General features: G+C 43.7%; 1 protein-coding gene across 1 annotated transcript in view; it reads right to left on the reverse strand.

Annotated features, from left to right (window-relative positions):
• CDH20 (cadherin 20) overlaps positions 1-10,867 on the reverse strand; it is a 51,690-nt gene extending 40,823 nt beyond the window's left edge. Inside the window, exons 1-3 of the mRNA XM_077777576.1 lie at positions 10,475-10,867; positions 2,289-2,583; positions 1,640-1,759 (exon numbers count right to left, since the gene is read on the reverse strand). Coding sequence (XP_077633702.1) covers positions 1,640-1,759; positions 2,289-2,583; positions 10,475-10,720 — 661 coding nt within the window. The 5' untranslated portion in view covers positions 10,721-10,867. The remainder of the gene's footprint in view (positions 1-1,639; positions 1,760-2,288; positions 2,584-10,474) is intronic.
• Between the last annotated feature and the right edge of the window lie 7,621 nt (positions 10,868-18,488).

Here is an 18,488-nt window from a genome sequence, read left to right on the forward strand (position 1 = left end):
GTTATGTTTTATCTCCTTTTTAGCCCTGCTACTTAGAAAAGTTGACTTCTCTGACACTCTAGGCAAAGATTAAAGGCTTGTTTACTGCAAGTTTACAGCATGACCCGTGGCTAAATAGACCTTTTGCATGCAAACGGAAGAGATTGGGAACCACAAACCTGTCTCCAGTTAACTCCTATAGTGTAGATCTTGCATTATAGTTACAACATTCTAAAGTGAAATATGCAGCATTTTCCTTTTTTAAATGCCCAGTGGGCACTGCAGTAACTATCTTTTCATGTATTTTTGACCTTAACACTAAAGATGCCCCCTGGGAGCTGTCAACATAATGTAAGGTTCCTCTTAGGCTATAAAGGACACATTACCCTCTTCCTGTCTGTATTTTTCTCCCCTGTGGGCATCCTCTCACTTTCCCTTGTCCCCCTCCCCCCTATTTGTAGAATTGTTAAAGTTACTATTTTATAGACATCCCTCACTGCAACCTCTTTTCTTTCCTCCTACTAATTTACACTCCTCCACTTTCTCCTTTTATGATATAATTTTCTGAATGCTTGGTTCCCCTTAGGACTTCTGGAAAAAAAAATCCTATCAGGTTGCTAATGGAAATGTATTTTTTCTCTTTCAAATGGAGAGGTATCTTTGAGTGTTCACCATTTACTCTGCCTCTGTGGCTCGAAGTTTCTTCGCTCAAGTTCCTTGTTAATTACTCTTAGGTCTTTAGTTTTCCTCTATGTGAAATGGACCTAATGGCACTTTCATGTGTTTCGTGAGTTCACAAGAATAATGGGAGACTCAAGTATGGTAACGTCTATGAAAGTATTTAAAAAGGAAGAAAGCTTGGCACAAATGCGAGATAATGATAAATTCTGTAGTCACAGCTCTCAGGTAAAATGGAAAGACAAAACAGAAAAACAAAACCAACTTCAGTTGATTTGTCCTTTTCTGCCACATTCCTCCTTAACCGTCCGGTTCTTTATGCCGGCTCCCCTGCTAGAGCTTCCCACTCAGCACCTGCCTTTTTGGGGGCCACATCCCATGCTCTGTGCTCTTCCCCCCATCTCAACAAAACCTGTGTGTCCCTGCATCCATTTATTCTGGCCGTGTTCTCTGCTTGGTGCAGGGTGGCTCAGTGGGAAGAACATCAGACCACATGTCAGGGGACATGTCTATAAATAGAAATACTCTGTTAGGCCTCGTTCCCGATTTCCTTATCTGTAAGTGACCAGTGATGGACTGGATGGTTCCCCTAAGGCTCTCCATAGTTTCAAAATCAATGATCCTAGTTCTCTAGCGAGCCCAGGTTAATGTGTCAATCCTCTCAGGTCTTCCTGGAGTGATTACAGACACTCCCTGGGGGCAAATTCAGCTGTAGGAGTTATTGAAGGCTAGTGAGGATATACCTTTGTGTAGGCAGGCTTTCTGGCCTCTCCAGTCATCCTCTGTACACTGTTTATATATAGCATTGCTCTTACCCACCAGGGCAGTGCTAGTTTCCTGTCTTAATCCTAAGGCTTGTAACAATCTTTTTGGTTAATACAGTCCCTAGAGTCCTTGAAAAGGAGAGTTGGGTTTGCCATGAGCAGCAGTTATGAATTAATAGGGAATAAAGCAACCACCTCTGACAACTTGCATCAGATACCTGTTTTGGAGTCCACAGAAAAATATGGCTGGCCCTGGAGAATGCTGTACACCACCCGGGCACTGTTGCCGTAGGTTGGATCATCAGCATCTGTGGCTGTCACCTGGATAACAGAGGTCCCTGAGGAAGAGAGATGGTGGAAACCTGTTCAGGTTGAATTGCTAAAGGCTGGGATGCAATCCTGAACGGGCAGTCTTACAGCATTTGGAATTGTTATGTTTGTTTCCTTGGGAACACCCCTTTTGAGGTCAGGCTTCCATACTCCTCTATCTTGTGCCTCTCTACTGGGACAAGAGTTATTTGTGTTTTAAATTCTTAGTAACCAGCAAGAGGAACACAGCCTTTGGGTTCTTCATGGCTCTTTTGATAATACCAAAATGCTTCTCCCTTATGAACCAAATATGTATCTGTCTATCATCTATCTTTTAAGAATCAGAACCGAATAACAATGCTAGGCTTATTATTACTGTTATTTTTTAATATGGCTGATTTTAGTGCCTACATAGTTTCCTGCCTAAGGACTTGGTTGTCATTTTTGGTCCAGTTCTCTAACTTGTGAGCTGTTCTGCACAATCTCTTTCTCTGTGTGTAGAGAGGACAATCTTCTGTAGAACTGCTCTTTGTGAGAATCAGTAACTCTCCACCTTACCCACTGGTGACATTTCTGGCACAGTGGCGACGTAAGGTCCATCCAGGAACTTGGGCTCGTTGTCATTGATGTCTTGGATTTTGATGATGAACTCAGACTCTGGCTCCATCGGCCTGCCTGTCCGTCTGTCTAGGGCTTGAGCCCTTAGGGTGTACTGGGCCCTTTCCTCTCGATCAAGCCTCTGAATGGCGTGGATGTCTCCAGTGGTATCGTCGATGGTGAACACGATGCCTGCACCTTCTCCTGAGAGGATGTATTTGATGGATCCATCCCCCCTGTCCATGTCTGAATGGAGCTGGGAAAACAAACGGAGAAACTCGAAATCTCATTATGGATATGAACAGGTGTTGGAAATAAATTGATTTTTCAGTTTGGTCCAAACTTATGACCTCCTTTCAAACAGGAATATATTTTTTTTTTCACTTAGATGTGTAAAATGTTGATCTACAAAGACCTAACATACATTGAATGTGATTGTATCAAGGAACAAGTACAGATTGATGAATAAGTAAAGTTTTTCCACATCACATTCGGTATCCTGGACTAACTAATATATTTTTAGGTTCTTTTCCCTGAGAAGTCCAAAAACAAGAGTTCTGGGAAGTATAGGCCCTGAAACATGAGAAGAGGAGCAAGTGGAACCGAGCACTTCCACTTAAGGAAAAAAATGAACAAGCCTAACATTTAAAAAGAAAGTGTTTGACATAAGTTTTTGTGTTTCAAAAACCTTCTGATGATTCCAGTTGCCTGAAAAACTGATGAACTGATTTAAAAATAGGCTCCGGCCACTATACTGGAAATTGTAAGTGACCTCCAGGGACTTTGGAAACTCTCTGATGCTGTGGTCCTAATCCAGTAATTGCGTACAGTAGCACTATGAGTGCTTACATTCCAGGTGTCAGCATGGATTTACTGGAGGTTGTTACTCTTTTGCATCACTGTATCTCTCTTTGGTGGGACCATTTCTGGGACTGGTAATTGAATCACTCAAATCTGAATGTGGATAGGACATGCTTTTATCTGCCCATCCGACTGTGTTTTCTCCTGGATTACTTGGTAATGACTGATGTACTCTCCAAAGGATTCCAGGGCCCTATTTTCATAGTAAGACTGGAAAGAAATTTCTGTATCTGTAATTATAGATATAGGTCTATGGCAAGAATCCTGGAATTTTGCATTACTTTATCATAACAGTTTCTCTCTAAAGGGGGCCGCCACTAAGTCTGTGGTTGCCTGGGTTTTAGTACTCTGCACAGTTTAGAGATTTAGTTTATAAAATAGGCACCCAGTGCTACACTTAGGCTAGCAGGGCAGATGTATGGGGGGGTGGTGTCTAAAACATGAAGGCAGTTATAAATTGAGCGCCCTGACAAAGTGTTGAATGTTTGTTGGTCTCACATTTCTGGTATTATATATATGGAGAACATCATTAATACTTACTTGGAAGGGTTGTTGGGATCATTAGAAATTAATGTATGTCAAGCACCTAGCCCACTGCCTTTCTCATAATAGGAACGCTGTAAATGGGGCCGATGATGATGATGATGATGATGATAATGGTGATGTGCACAGAGAAAAGGGTATTAACATCCCTAGCTCTTCTCTACTTCCTTCAAATCTCCAAGAGTTTAGCAGAGACGGCAGAAACCACCTGTTGGCTTTTTTATTATGCATAGTCTAACGGTAAAAGCAGCAGAAGGCCGCCTGCAGCATTGCCAGGACAGTGTTACTCTGAGGATTAAGCACCACAGATACCAGGAGGGGACCTGAAAATGTATTCACAGCATCCCCAGACAGGGGTGGGTTTGGAGGTTGTGGCTGGCTCTGAGGTGATCTCAAATGGACTCACGGCCAGATCACGCAGGCAGCTATTTTGCCGCCTAGAGGAATTCAGCTGTGTTTATCTAGAGAAACGAAATAAGGGAATAAAATTGGCTGAAAAAATAGATGTGGATTTTTTTTCTCCTTAAAGAATTCTATTTAGAATATGCACTTTTCACATTTCCTCATTCCGCATACAGTATTATTATTATTTGCAATCCAAACATTCTATTAATGTAGTTAAAACAGAAGCAGAGGTGGCCAGCTCTTAAGGTGTGGAATAGGAAGCCATTTTATTGGGACCCGGCCACGAAGAAATCATTCCATCTGGAACTGTGTTTCCAGGCTAAGGGATGGAATTGGGTGGAGGAGGAGGTTTTTTAATTAAAGAAAGTTGCTGAGTATTTTTATATATATATATAAGACACGTCATCTTAGGGCATGTGGCATAGAACGTTTACGTAGCACGAGATAGGTCCATTCAGGGCCTGGTGGATTATTTAGGGGGAAGAAAAAATAGCTGACATAAAGGAACTACACAGGACTGTTCTGGGTGTTCTGTGTATTATCTAAGAAGTTTTGTCCTGTGGTCCTTAAAAAAGCTAAACATGCTGTCTGTCATTATAGGCCAAACATAAGTGTTCTGCCTATGGAGAGAGCTTAGTAAGTAACCGAAGACTAAAATCATTGCTGCTGCAGAGGGTTCTAGTTCCTTAGGAGCCATCCGGTTGGCCGAGGTCGGTACAGTCTGGGCTGAACCTCAGATCTGTTCTCTTTGTTTTTGTCTGTATTGGGAGAAGAATTTGAGGAACTCTCCGTATGGTGGGTTCCTTGAAGGCAGGAACCATGTGGCTTTCATCTCAGTGTGGGTTCTCACATGCAGCAAATGCTCAGTAAAAGTGTAGTGAATGAGTGTGTAGGGTATAAGGTTAGGGTTAAAGCTTTTTGTGAAATCATGTTCCTTTTGTCTCAAAAGAGCTAGCAAGCATCTTTCAGGTAGCCTGTGTGTGTGTGTGTGTGTGTGTGTGAGCCACTGTGCAAAAGGGAGAGGAGAGGGAAGACAGAATGAGAGGACATCCACAAGGAAGCATGATGAGCCTCTGATGAACAGGAAGAAATGGGGACCAGCTATGAAAGGGACCAGAATCTGCTTACACAGGAGTATTTCTGAGGAATATAATTCTATCAGTTCGGGACCCAGTCGGAACAAAACCTAAATGACTTATGTTAGCAGAGTGAATTTAATATGGAGGATTGGAAAGGCAAAAAGGGAACACGGAAGTACTGGAGAGAGAGAGAAATTACAGGAAACAGCTAGTGTCCCTCTGGCTGGGGGACGGAGGGCAGCAGTTGGGGCTTCTGGAATCTAGATGTTTGGAGGAGGCTGGGCCTGAGGCATCAGAGGAGGAAGTGCTGCCACCTGGGGCTGGGGCTTCAGGAGTGTAGTGCGAGTGCCCCCTAGCACCCGCTTCTCTCGGACTTCAGACTCAGATTTCGGGAGAAGGGCGTGCCGTCCAGTCGTGCTGCTGTTGCCGACAGGGGTGTGATGAGGCTGGTGCTGTGCAGGGAGTGGGAAAAGCAGCCAGGAACTGGAGCCACCTGCTGGCTTTCAGGAACAAGTCCCTTCTCCCTCTTCTGCCTCTGGGTCTCCCTCTAGTATATTCTACTGTCAGAACCCAATGGGGAGCTGGTCGGAAAGAGTCCGCGTCCTGACATCACCATGGAGAGTATGGAAAGGTGGACACAGAGCTGAGAGACCCCAGCTTCAGAAGCTGCATGGTAGTGCGCATTTAACATTAGGATTTACCAGCTGTAGAAGACACATTTGGTTGTGACAGTTGTAAACACGAGACATTGACAGCTTTTCCCTAAGTCACCCAGCAAATTATCAGTGTAATAAAAATGTTTTTTCTATTTATCTGTATCTAATTCAACTAACTCTGACTAAGTACCAGCTCCTCTGAAGAAGGTAAGGAGCTTCTGGAATGGAGTTGGTGGCATGTGCTTATGTACATCTTGGGAAAACATTCTTCCCCCCTAAATCCAGACGGAATAAGACAGGTGGGTATCCTACTTACCCTAGCAATGCTTCAGTTTATAAGATCTTCAGCCAAAGGAGTAGTGAATGATGGACAGTCCATGTAGATTATGACAAATCTTGGTTGATTTAGGATTTTAAAAACAAGGGTGATTTTCACTCTTTTTTGTCATCATTTACCATGCCTTGTATGATTCCAGGAGTGCAGTAGTGTTTACACTTTGTGGTTGGACAGCATCCGTGCATGGAGCTGTGGACCTCAGCACACCTTGGAAGCACAGCTTTGTGCCCAGGCACAGGCTTTTTCCACCCCCCTCTTTGCATGTGTCAATGTAATCTAGCTTTAACTCGACGCTGCCTTGGCCCTGGAAGGCCCAGTGTGGATTTTATAAGGCCATACTAATTACAGCTGATAATTGTTGCCAGACTCCTTCTGCAATAAGCAAACACTCAGGCAAGCTCTCTAAACAGACAGCTTCCAGAGCTCAAGGTGACAAGCTGAATGACACTGGGNACTTCTCTTTCAAAGGGAAGTGAGGAGGGGAAAGTGCCTGGGTAAGTGAATATAAAATGTGGAGGTCACACCCCACTGCAGTGGCTGCTCAGGGTTGGTTGGATATGATGGCCGTAGAGATGTGCAGAGTGTTCTGTGTCTTTGGTTGGGGTAATTAGGAAAGGTTGGGCACTAATCATGAGTACTCGAGGGTGCTACACAGCTGAGTATTCCCAGCATCAGGAAGCAGTCAGGCTTGGTTGGATTCCTGGTGTCAGCCTAAAGCCATTGACTCTTCTGTGTATTTCATGGGGCCCAGTCTCAGGGGAATGAAAAGGAAAACTCATGACTTCAGTATCAGATTTCCTGGTACCTTCTTTCTAACTTTGGGCAGTAAGCATAACCTCTCTGAGTCGCGTTCGGTCGGCTAATTATTGGAAAGTGGTGAATCACACTCGCCTCACAGCATTGTTCTGATGAGTAAATGGCCCGCTCTGTGTGACCGTACCCGCACATGGTCCTGTGGTAGCCCAGCAAAACGTTAGACACCCTCATCTTTCAGTAGTTTTATGGGTCCCGCTCTGTGCTGGGTGCTCAGTGTTGGAGGAGCATAGGGAAGGCTACAGATGGCATCTCAGTTTCTGCCCATGGGAGGAGGGAAGGAGGCTCTAGATTGTACAAGCACACAAAGTAACTACTGAATACAAATGTATTTTCTGAAACGTACTTTAGCAGTAGCCATGTGTATCTAGTTGGAAGAGATATTTTACAAATAATGAGTAGTTAGAAGTCTTTGGAATTCTGAATAGATAAAAGATGGGTTCATGATGCAATGGCTTTTAAGCTAGGGCCCTGAGAAATCTGAATGTGATTGAACGGAGAGAGGGGTGGTTATTGTGTGTCCTGGGCAGGGCAGTAGCCCGAGTGCATGTCTGAGGTAGGGACAGATGCTGTAGGTGTGTCAGAGCCAGTAAGGAGGCCAGTGTGGCTGAGAGCAGGACTAGATTTGAGAAATCATGGGAGAGGGCAGTTAAGAGAGGAGGACTCATTTTCTGCAAGCCCTTGAACTGTATGCTAAGAGCTCTGATAAGCATTGGAGCTACAGCGCTTTCTTAATCAGAGGAGTGACATGACGGAAAGGGTGCTTCAAGGAGATGAATATCCGGAGTCCTGGGGGGAGGAAGGGGAAGATCCTCTCTACAGGGAGATGGGCAGTGGCTGCTTAGCTAAACTAATCATGAGGAGCAGAGGGACCACAAAAATGACAGAGCCTGGAGAGGATGAGGCGACTCTGAGAGAAACTGGCAAGGATATACTGACAGATGTGGTGACTGGTTGTGCATGAGGGAAGGACAGAAGGAAAGGAATAAGTCAAAGCCACAGATTTGGAGGCTAATTGATTTGCAGCTGCATTAGGTATATGCATCCTGAGTTACTTAGAGTTCCTATAACGAAATCCCTATCTACCGCTATTACCGCCACTACCACTACCACTACCACTACCACTGCCGAGTAGCTACAGAGTAATGTAATGGTTGTTAAGATCTTACTCTGGACCAAGTACTGTGCTAAGCACTTTACATGTGTTAGCTCATTTAATCCTTACTACACTATGAGGTGTTCATTTATTAAATATCTTTTTGAGTACCTTCTATGTGATAGGTGCTGTGTTAGGCCTTGGGGATAAAATGGGAGCAGTGTCCTTGCCCTTATTATAATCTAGTCCAAAGGCTTCAGACCAGTACTCCTGTAAATAAACGAATGAGATATTGTGGGTTGTGACTAGAGATCTGGAAAAAAAATGATGGTAGTGAGAGAGTCTAACCGAGGGCCCTAACTTAGAGAATGGTCAAGGAAGACCTAGATTCAAAATGAGCCAAGAAGAGCGAGGAGAAGCCAACCGCAAGAGAAGCCAGAGGAAGAACATTTTATTATGGAACAATAAGGCAAAGCTTGGCAAGTTGTGGGAAATATCAGGAGGCTATGTCCCTGGAACATGAGAGCAAGGGAAAGCAAGAGTGGCTTGTGGTGTGGCGGGAGGCCAGGCGGCAGGCTGGGTCAGAGAGGAATGGCCGTGGCAGCCGTGGGGAGGAGTCTGGATGATTCAGTGCTCAATGGGAAGACATTGAAGGATGGAAGCAGAGGGACATGGTCCGACTCTCACGTGTGTAGAATGGGTTGAAAAAAGTGTGGGTGGAGGTTCGGAAACTGGTTGGAAGTCTAGGTATTTGCACAGGTGAGAGGCAATAGTGGGAGTGGAGGTAGGAGAAGTGAAAGATTTTGGGATGTGTTTTGGCAAAGGACTGACAGTTTTGCAGGTGGAGAGCATGTGGGGGACAAGAGAAAGGTTTTGTAAACTGAGTGATGGCAGTGCGAACATGGAGAAGATGTAGGGGTGGGCAGACTCGGTTTGGGAGGAAACCAAGAATTCCTCAGCAGATATGCTACATTTAGGAGGGTTTTGAGCCAAAAATGGGGAGCTATCACATATGCAGTGGGTTTAGGAGTCTGAAGCCCAGACAAGTGGCCTGAGCCAGAGATGCAGGTGGTGTTCGTTGAGAAGTGATGGTTAAAATCATTGGGGATGGCAAATCCATCCAGAGACTGAATGTGGGTAGAGAAGAGACCCAGCGCAAAGCTGACTAGATGGACCACTAACAGAGGGGTCAGGTGAAGGGAGAAGACCAGCAAAGAGGCTGAGAAGGAAGGAAGGAACATGGGATTATGATGATCGTGAGGGAGAGAGAGAAAAGTGAGTCAAGAAGGAAGGACTAGTCTAGTCGGCAGCATCTGAGGTTGGGAGGTTCCTTAATATGAAACCATAAGATTTGGTAGGAGGGAGGTTCTTGTGAAAACACAACTTTAATACAGCAGACAAGTCAGATCTGAATCTGGAAGTGTGTGGGGGTTGAGCAAAGAGACAGACCTTGGGAAGTTGTAATTCTCTCATCCCCATTTGATGTTTGAGGAAACAGGCTAATGGCGCTCGTGTCCTGTCCAGAGTCACTCCTTAAGCGGTTGGCAAAGCTGGGTTTTGAACTCACATGTGTTTGACTCTGAAGCCCACATTCTTAGCCTCTGTGCTAATCGAGTGTTTAAGTTATCATTTGAATGAATTATTTATTTTCTAATTAGGTCCTTGTTTCCCCTTTTCTCTCACTTGGTTGCTTTCACAAAATGGTCTCTGATTAGCATCCAAATAAAGTAAACACAGGAGAAAGCCTGGATTAAAAATGAAATGATGATAGATAAATCAAGGGAATTCGAGTGTAAAGTTTATAAATATATTCATTGATTGTCTCCATCTATTCTAAAGTGCATGCTAGGATCTTCTGAAATGAAGAATGTTTTATTCTTTTTTTTTTCCATTAAATTTAGGCCCCAGGCAATACCTGTGGAAATACTTTGGAAAAAAAAAAAAAAAAAACCACACACACACCAAAACAAAGCAAAGTGAAACTCCCCCTTCCACTTCCCCCTCTGCAATTCCCAGTTTCATTCTTCCCCATCCTGTAATTCCCCAGGCTGCTGCTGCCTCTTTTGGGACTCGAATGTTTCTTGCAGGGTCCCCAGCTTTGCCTCCAAAATCCAATTCCTTGTTCCCCCCCCCACTTAGAACAGACGTATGAACAAGGAGAGAAATCTTTCCTTTTCTGACTGGTATCTGACAAAGCAAAAATTAGATTTCAACTAGCTGTCAAGTAACATACCGCTAGTTAAAATTGTTTTCAGGACCCAAACACAGGTTCGGTGACCTTTTCATACTCCGTTCACATTCATATTCTCTTTTCAGTATTCAGTACCCTGATAATGTGTCTATGTGGCCATTCTTACCTTGCCGACATACAAAGGGTCAGTTCCAGTGTACTCTTCCAGAACAAAAAACTGATTCCAAACCCAGCTCCTCTTTGTCCTCGAGTGTGACTGTGGCTTGTCTGACGGGAGCGCTTCTAATCTGCCTGGCGGTGTTGGCGTGCTGGAGAGAACGGTGGTTGTAAGGTCCATCAGTCCCCAGAAGTACAAGGACATGCCAAGTCCCAGCCAGCTCTTTGCATTGCTCATTCTACCAGCAGTCCACATGGGAGTGCCAGGTTTTCAGAAAGTGAAGTACAGGATGATAAAGCCACTGGAACTTGAGGATCTTCCAAATAAAAATAACTAATACCGTTTACCGGACACTTATGCTTCTCAAATGAGCTCTTGATTCAGGTCCGTCTGCTTGAAGTTGACTTCCTGTCAAGTTAAGGAGAACACACTGTGATGATGTCAGATTCTTTCCTGTGGGCTTATAGCAAGTTTTCAAGAAATGTCAGTAAATATTCCGCTTTCTACTCAACGAATTAAAGAGTCATAACATGTTATTGCTTTAGAAATGCTTGAGTAACAAATAATACTTTAATAAAAAGAAGACAGCCTATCTAGCTATAATCAATCACAAGCCTTTGGATATGGATTTCAATGGGAATAAAACTGATGAATAAATTTCTTCTCATTGGTATCATAGCTGGAGGGTTATGCTGTATTATTGATTGGCTTGAATTAATAGTGCTCTCTTTGAAATATTTATGATCAGACAGCGTCCTAAACTCTTAAAAATAGCATTCATTTCCAAAATTTACAGCTAGTAACTAATATTTTCATTAGTCCAACTGCTTTTCTTGGCTCATTAAAAAACCAAAAGCAAATCTAACTATCTTTTTTTGCCACCCACAATTATCTTGTGTCTATCCCATGTTATTGATAATATTAGAAACCTTGAACTTTATTTCTGAGCAGCCACAGATCACTTTCTGACTCTAATCATTCTGTGACCTGGTGGAATCTGAGCTTCACACTCTACTGCTTCGGCTCTGAAGCACCGAGAGGGGCTGCTAATGTGACCTTTCCAGGATTTGAATGGTCAGCTAATCATTATATCACTCACACCAGACTTTAAAGTGCCATTAGTCACATGCTACTGTAGGCATGTGAAGAGAGGCTAGCCAACAGATTTTTTCCTGATCTGAAAGAGTCATTTAGACAAAGGGATGTTGACTTCTACCCTGGGGACACCTTTTCATCAGTCAAACTTCTTTTGTTGCTATGAAGTCAGATTAGCTGGTGACCTCACTGCTGGGCTATGACCTCATCAACCTTTTCTTCCTTGACTTTGGCTGGGCCTAATGAAATGGCACGGCACTCCCACCGCTCTGTCAAAACAACCAAAGTGACTTCTGTGGGCTGCATATTTTCACTGTCCATGTGCAGAACTGCTGTAATCATCTCAGAACAAATGTGTGTATTTGGGGATTTCAGACCCCTGCAACTAAAGAATGCTCCATTTCTACAATGGGTTTAAAATGAGTGCATTGATGCCATCTCAATTACCACCTTCTACCTGTCATCAGAACTCGTTTTAGTGTCCTCTCAGATACTCACTGTTGAACAAAAGAATTAAAAAGGTATCTTATAATTGTTTCACACAATATGCCGTTTCATTCCTGTGTAAGAAATCCCTTCATTGAGAACTGATAAAGAGGACAAGCTGGGGGAGATCAAGGAATTTCTGTAACAGAATGGGAGGCTGTGCCTCAAGTTCTAGCTCTAAAGGCAGATTGTTAAGTAAAAGCAAGCTAGGTGTACCTTATTTATGGTGACGTGTTTGTTAATAAAGAACAATGGTGTGCTAGGAGGTTGCTTACCAGATATTAGTGATTTCCTCTTTGGACCATTAGGTAGAAACCCAGCTCCTGTTTCTCTGGTCACTGTCTAAGGAGACATGTTCTGGAAGGAGTCTTAACCCAAGGAGATGGATTAATGAAAAAGATTGACGAGAAAGAGCTGTGCTGTGTTAGGGACTTAGAAGATGGACTGAGGGGCATGACCCAAAAAGCTGTCGACAGAATACTGTGATGGGTCGTTACAAGGGCATTCTTCCATGTGTTGTGAGGTGCAAACCTATCTGTAACTTCCCCAGAGAGTGTTAGACTAAGTGTCCGATAGTTCGGCCCCTGGTTCTATTTTGCTTACCTCTGACTTATTCACTCTATGAACTTCCATTCCTTCTATTAAGTAGGGACACATAATTCTACCTCCTTCACAGGATACTAGGAGGATCTGTCTGCTGGGAGAAGGTAGGTGAACGTGCTCTGTAAATGCCTGGGCAGCCAGCTGACATTTGAATGGCCGCAGGTATAAAAATGACAGAGCTGAGCCTGAACCATATTTCATGGGCACTTTTTGGACCGAAATTCTGAAAGGACTTAATGTATATATATTATTTCACAGATTTCTATATCTGGGATAAGTACTATGGGATAGTAGATTCTGGCCCAGCCTAATTCTGTAATAACCAGCATTATTTTTTTTTTCCACATAAGGGAGCCTCATGAAGGACCAGCTAGCTATCAGAAAACTCTGTACAATAGAGAAAAATTCTTTTCTCAGATTGCGTTTATCAGAGTTAGAACTCAGTATATATACTTTATTTAATATATTTCCTTTAATGTCTGTGTTTCACATGTGTACGTTTTGTCTAAGCATTATTTTTGATGATTTTGTATTTTTTTCTGGCTAGTTTTAGCATCTGCTTTTGAATTCTAAGTGCCCAGGTGCATACGTGTTTGTGTGGGTGGGGCTTGCAGATGCCCACTTGTCTGCTTGTACTGGCTGAATTTTCTGGACAGAATGAGATTTGAGGAAATTTTGAGGGATTTTAAATACTGTCCCTTACATTCTCTCCTCTCTTACTAATTACGCATGCATACGTTCTTGCCAATTAACCCCCCCACCTTCCCTCGGTGTGCTATGAAGAGCTCCAGGGAAAAAAAAAGGTGTTCTTTGGAATCTTTGTGATGAATATTTTGTAGGCGGTTCAGCTGCCTCAGCTTTCATCTGTCTCTCCTGCCCACTTTGGCTTCCCACACACGAGTGCAAAGGCCTTACGTTCTTCGCTTTCCCTGGACACATCCAAGGGTGGCTTGTGGGTGTTGAGGACCTGTGGAGCCCCTCGGTGGTCCTGCGAAAGCCCTGGTGGTGGTCAGGGTGCCCCTCGCATGCTCCCTGTCACAGACGTGAAATATCAAAGCCCGCGGTGCCTGTAAACTCTTTTTTTGTGTTAAACAACTTGATAGCTGCAGTTGATGGAAAGCACTTTACTCCTGCTTCCTCGGGGCAGAGTACACGAAAAATACTCCCTGCATAACTTTTCAGAAAGTAAAAATTGGGTTATACAAAAGTTCCATTATCATTTCACAATTAGAACTGTTGATACATGCGAAGGGAAATCAATTCTATCAGAAATACTAACCCGTTTTCCCATTTTACAAGATATATGCTTCTCCTGTTCATGTTTTTCCTATGGGATAATGATAGCGATGCCGTGTTTGAAGGTGGGCTGATTTCTGTTGTTCGTATAAAGGAAGAGGCTAATGTATGTATGTTTGTATGTATAGATCTGCTTTGAAGGACACATATGCCACACCAAGAATACATTAGTGGAAATTGACTTCTGTGTTAAATGAGTCTTTTAAAAGTTTTCCCCCATCCTGCCTGAAGAAAGCAAACAGCTTGGTAATGAACACAGTAGGAAGAAATTAAAGTTGTAGATAAAGAGTGCTTTTGGTGAGTTGCTTATTTCATTACTTAGATTCGTTGTGATATTTAAAATGTAGGGGGAAGGGATGGTTACTGCTTTCTCCTTGAAATGAACAGGGCTTTTATGGTCTCCCTCTGATTTCTTTCTTCATTATTCCAGTTTTCCTGAGCTTTTACTACTCAGTAAAGCTCAAATGACATCTCTGTGGAAGCAGAAAGTCACTTGCCTCTGCCATAGGCTCTTTCTGTGAAGGGAAGGTGTTTTAATTTTCTGATGTGGCCTCATGCCTTGAAGAGGTAAATATAGGTGGTCGTGTTGTGGTTTTGGGTAGCTAAACTTCTTAAGCTATCGCTTTTAAGGAAAGAGCCTTAAAAATGTACTTAAAAAGAAAAAAAAAGAAACCTGTGAAGATCCTAGGTATGACAGTGAGCCGTGACAGTGTACCATGGCGTGCGTCGACACCGAATCGGAACGCATCTCAGTGTCACGATGCCGTCCCGCCTCTCAATCAAGGGTCTCACTTGAGAAGTACAAGCAAAAATACTTGACTTCGTAGGAGTCATAATTCTTCAGCATAGGATATAGAACCGACAGAGAACAAGGCAGGTGGCTGTGAGTATAAATTGGAGTGCAAAATTCATATGATGACGATATCTTTGAATATGTACAGTTCACAAACATGGGATTCTTTACAGAATTCCCACCATGGGATTCTGTAAAGAAAATACTTCCATTGCTCACGTAAATGAATTTGCAGAATTCCTGAATCTGGATTTGTAGGTCTGTGCTACTGACCAGTCTACCACTGGGGATGTGTTTTGGAGAGGGTGTGTCCTGTGGTTTTGTATGCTGAAAGAGGAGACACTTCTCTGATCAGAAGTTTTGTTTGTTTGTTTGTTTGCTACAGATGTGCCATCTTTAGTTTCCTCCCGGGCAGCCGTTAATGAGTTGAGGCTTCATCCCTCTCTTGTGGCCATCAGCATACCAGCCTGCACAAAGCTCCCCATGCATGGAGGCGATCGACCCTCAGTAGAGCCAGAAGAGGCTGTCCAGGTATGAGGTTTCCTGTATTTGGGCTGTGCTCTCACTTCTGCTCTGCTACTCCATGCCTCACCTGCCTCGTGACACTGTCCCTGTTCCCAGAGTTAGCATTTCTGGAATGGATAGTGCTAAGTGTCAGTGTGTTCATTTAATGTGGCCATATTTCCTCCCTTTATCGCTCCAAGAGGCTATTAATAAATTGATGGTGTGTCTAGAATTGAGGAATTTTGGTAGACTTTTTTTTTTTAATAGACCAGAAGGGGAAAAATAAAGAGTACTTAATTTCTGTGAAGATTTCTTAGAGAAAGTGGGGATCACTCTTGCTTACTCTTAACTTTGCTGATGTGTATTTCGATGAATTCCCTTTTCTCCAAGGTCCTCGGAAATTGGAAATTCTGAGCCTACAGGGTCAGTAGTTACAGTGTTCACTCAAGCTGTTACCGCCACGGACACCTTCCTTTTCTCACCGTTGCTTCTTTCTACTCTAATTCTCTTTCCCGCAACCAAACTGGTTTATGAGAGGGAGTGCTTTTAAGAAGTTCAAAAATGGAAGCATGGTGCTGACGTGGCTGAGGGGGAGGCACAGGGTAGCTGAACCAAAGAGTTTAGGAACAGTATCTGGTTTTATATGAGGGTGTGTGTGTGTGTGTGTGTGTCCACGTGTGGGTGAGAAGAGTAGAACAAAAAAAATGGCAGAAAACATGAATTATATAATTAGAAGCTGGCTTTGAAAAACCTGATGAACCCATAAAAAATTCCCGCTTTGTACATCCTGGTTATCTGCTGACCGTCCCTGCACCCCGCCCCTCCAGCTGTAAACTCCCTAGCTTGGGTCACGAATAAAGGCATTTCCACTTTAGAAATCCTTTCACTAGAGCTCATGCCAATTCCTCCTTGCTTTCATTCCCATTAGAATCAGTTTTTCCATTTGAGGTTGCCCTGTCATTCTTTCTGGATCTTCCAAGAATGTCAAATAGATTTTTGCAGATCCTTTCATGCATACTTAGTATCTAGTCCATGTTTGAATCCTAAAGGAGTCAGGAAGTTTTTGACCTACTTTACGCTTCCTCCAGTTTTCACTTTTAATCAGGCTAATGAAAGTACAGTTTAGTCCATGGGCGATTTCTTTGACTACTGTTAGACAAGAATGATCAATTTTGACTTTTCAGAGTTGTCTCGCATGCTCACTAATTTGTAGCCTTATGTGGCCTTTATAATTGCTTTAATTTGTGCTTGTTCATTTAAAAAACATGTGTTTGAAATGTAATTCTTCAGCTAAAGTTCTTTGAAAGAAGTTGCAAATCGTTGCTACTTAATGTTTTTCTCTTATAACTGTGTCTTTGTGCAGAACTTTGGGGACACAGGACAGTTCTTTTCCTGGATGATAGTCTTTCCTGAGCCATAAAGATTAATCCATAGGAAGAAGAGATTTTAGCAAAAGTCAGTGTGCTGTCTAAACTTAAGACTTAATTTATTAATTTGGTAAATATTGGAGCATCAACGATGCTTAATCGATAGTGGTTTGTGAAGCCAAACAAAATGGAGTTTCAGTTTTAGCACTACTGCTCCTTATCTGTGCAGCCTTGAGCAAGTGACTTACACTTTTTCAGTCTGTTTGTCATCTACAAACTGGAGATAATTGTAGACTTACAGGGTGATTGGCAGAATTAAGCAGAAAATATATTTGGAGCTCTCAGCACTGTATTAGGCAAATGGTTAAAGCCTTGGGTTTGAAAAACAGTAGGTGCTTAATAAATGTTCACTCCTTTTCTCTCCTTCAAGGAGTGTACAGCATAGTGGGGGAGATACTGCCATTAACACCGGTAGTGGAAACAGTAGTAGGAGTAGGCGTAGGCACGAGACTGTTGCTAGTGGCGGTGATGACGGTGCTGTAGCAGCAGGAATAACAGAAGCAATAGCAGCAGAAGTGGTAGCGTGGAGTGTTCATTTCACGCCAGGCTGTTAAGTCATTTACCTTTACTTTATCATTTGGTCTTTGCAAGAATTCCACGAAATGCTGTTCTTTTCCCTGTTTTACACAGAGACAAAGCGGTGTGCTGGGATGTGGCTCCTAGGCTCCCGCCAGCTCTCACCAGAGCTGGTTTGCACATCCCTTTGCAGCTCCTTAAAGCGGTCATGGTGTGCGTGTTGACACCACAGCTTTTGGCAGATGCTGTGGAGAGTGTGAGTGGATGAACTTGGACTCTTCCTCAGGAGCAGCTGTCGCGTGTGCTTTGCGCACAACTGGCTGTGGCACGGATCTGTTGTGAGAAGGTCCGCCAGAGCCCTGGAAACAGTACTAGGCCAGGTCAGGGAGGGGCAGCTGATGTGTGTCAGGGAGGAAAAGTTTAAGCTAGCGCATGAACGAGATCTTGAGGAGAGGAGGCCATTCCAAGTGAAAGAAAATCCAAGTGTCAAGGTGCAGACGCAGGGTCCAGAGGCCGGGCAGGAGAAGAATACTTGAATTTGTGTGCAGAATGGGGCCCGTTCAAGAGAGAATGAGAGATGAGGCAGGAGAGACAGGCAGAAACCAGTAGCTCGGAGCTGTGAACATTGCTGGACTGAAGTGTTTCGAGTATCTGTAGTTGCTCACAGTGGGCGATGAAAGGTTTCTGAGCATGCAGGCGGGCCGCAGCAGTCACTGTTGGGTGGTGTCGCTAGAGAGTGGGGGCAACCCTNNNCCCGGTCGAGGCGTTTGAGTCCAGGGAGACCTGTGAGGAGAACTTCAGCCAGGAGTCCTGGGGCAGAAAAGGGTTGGTGAGGAGTCCAAACCCTTGAGGAGGCAGAGTTGCCATCACTTGTAACCTGAATAGATGTGAAGGAACGTGGGAATGGGGCTGGGGGAGAGCGGGAGGACCAATGGCCGGAATCCTCTGTGCCTCCTTACAGCTGGGAGTTGGGAGGATGCGTTCGTTAGAGGCAAGGTAATAAAATTGGTTTTAGATTTAGGGATAAAAAATTCATCCTTCTATGCCTGATTATTTAAACAGGAAGAACTTTCCTTCTCTTTTTAGTCCAAAACTTCAAAGCAGCTTTGGGCATAAAGAATGCGAGCTCCTTCCTCTCCCTTAGAGCAGTTCTCGCTGCTTCCAGAGCGCACATTGCATCCAGGCCGCCTGCTCCGGACTCGGGCCGGACGTGCTGCAGGTGGCTTCCTGTGGCCGACTTGGTGAAACTGATCGGACGCTTCAGCTCATCTAGGGACTTTTTGACCTGTCAGCTCCCAGACGT

The sequence above is a fragment of the Crocuta crocuta genome, unplaced genomic scaffold (assembly GCF_008692635.1).
Source record: "Crocuta crocuta isolate KB4526 unplaced genomic scaffold, BGI_CrCroc_1.0 scaffold36, whole genome shotgun sequence".
Lineage (NCBI taxonomy): Eukaryota > Metazoa > Chordata > Mammalia > Carnivora > Hyaenidae > Crocuta > Crocuta crocuta.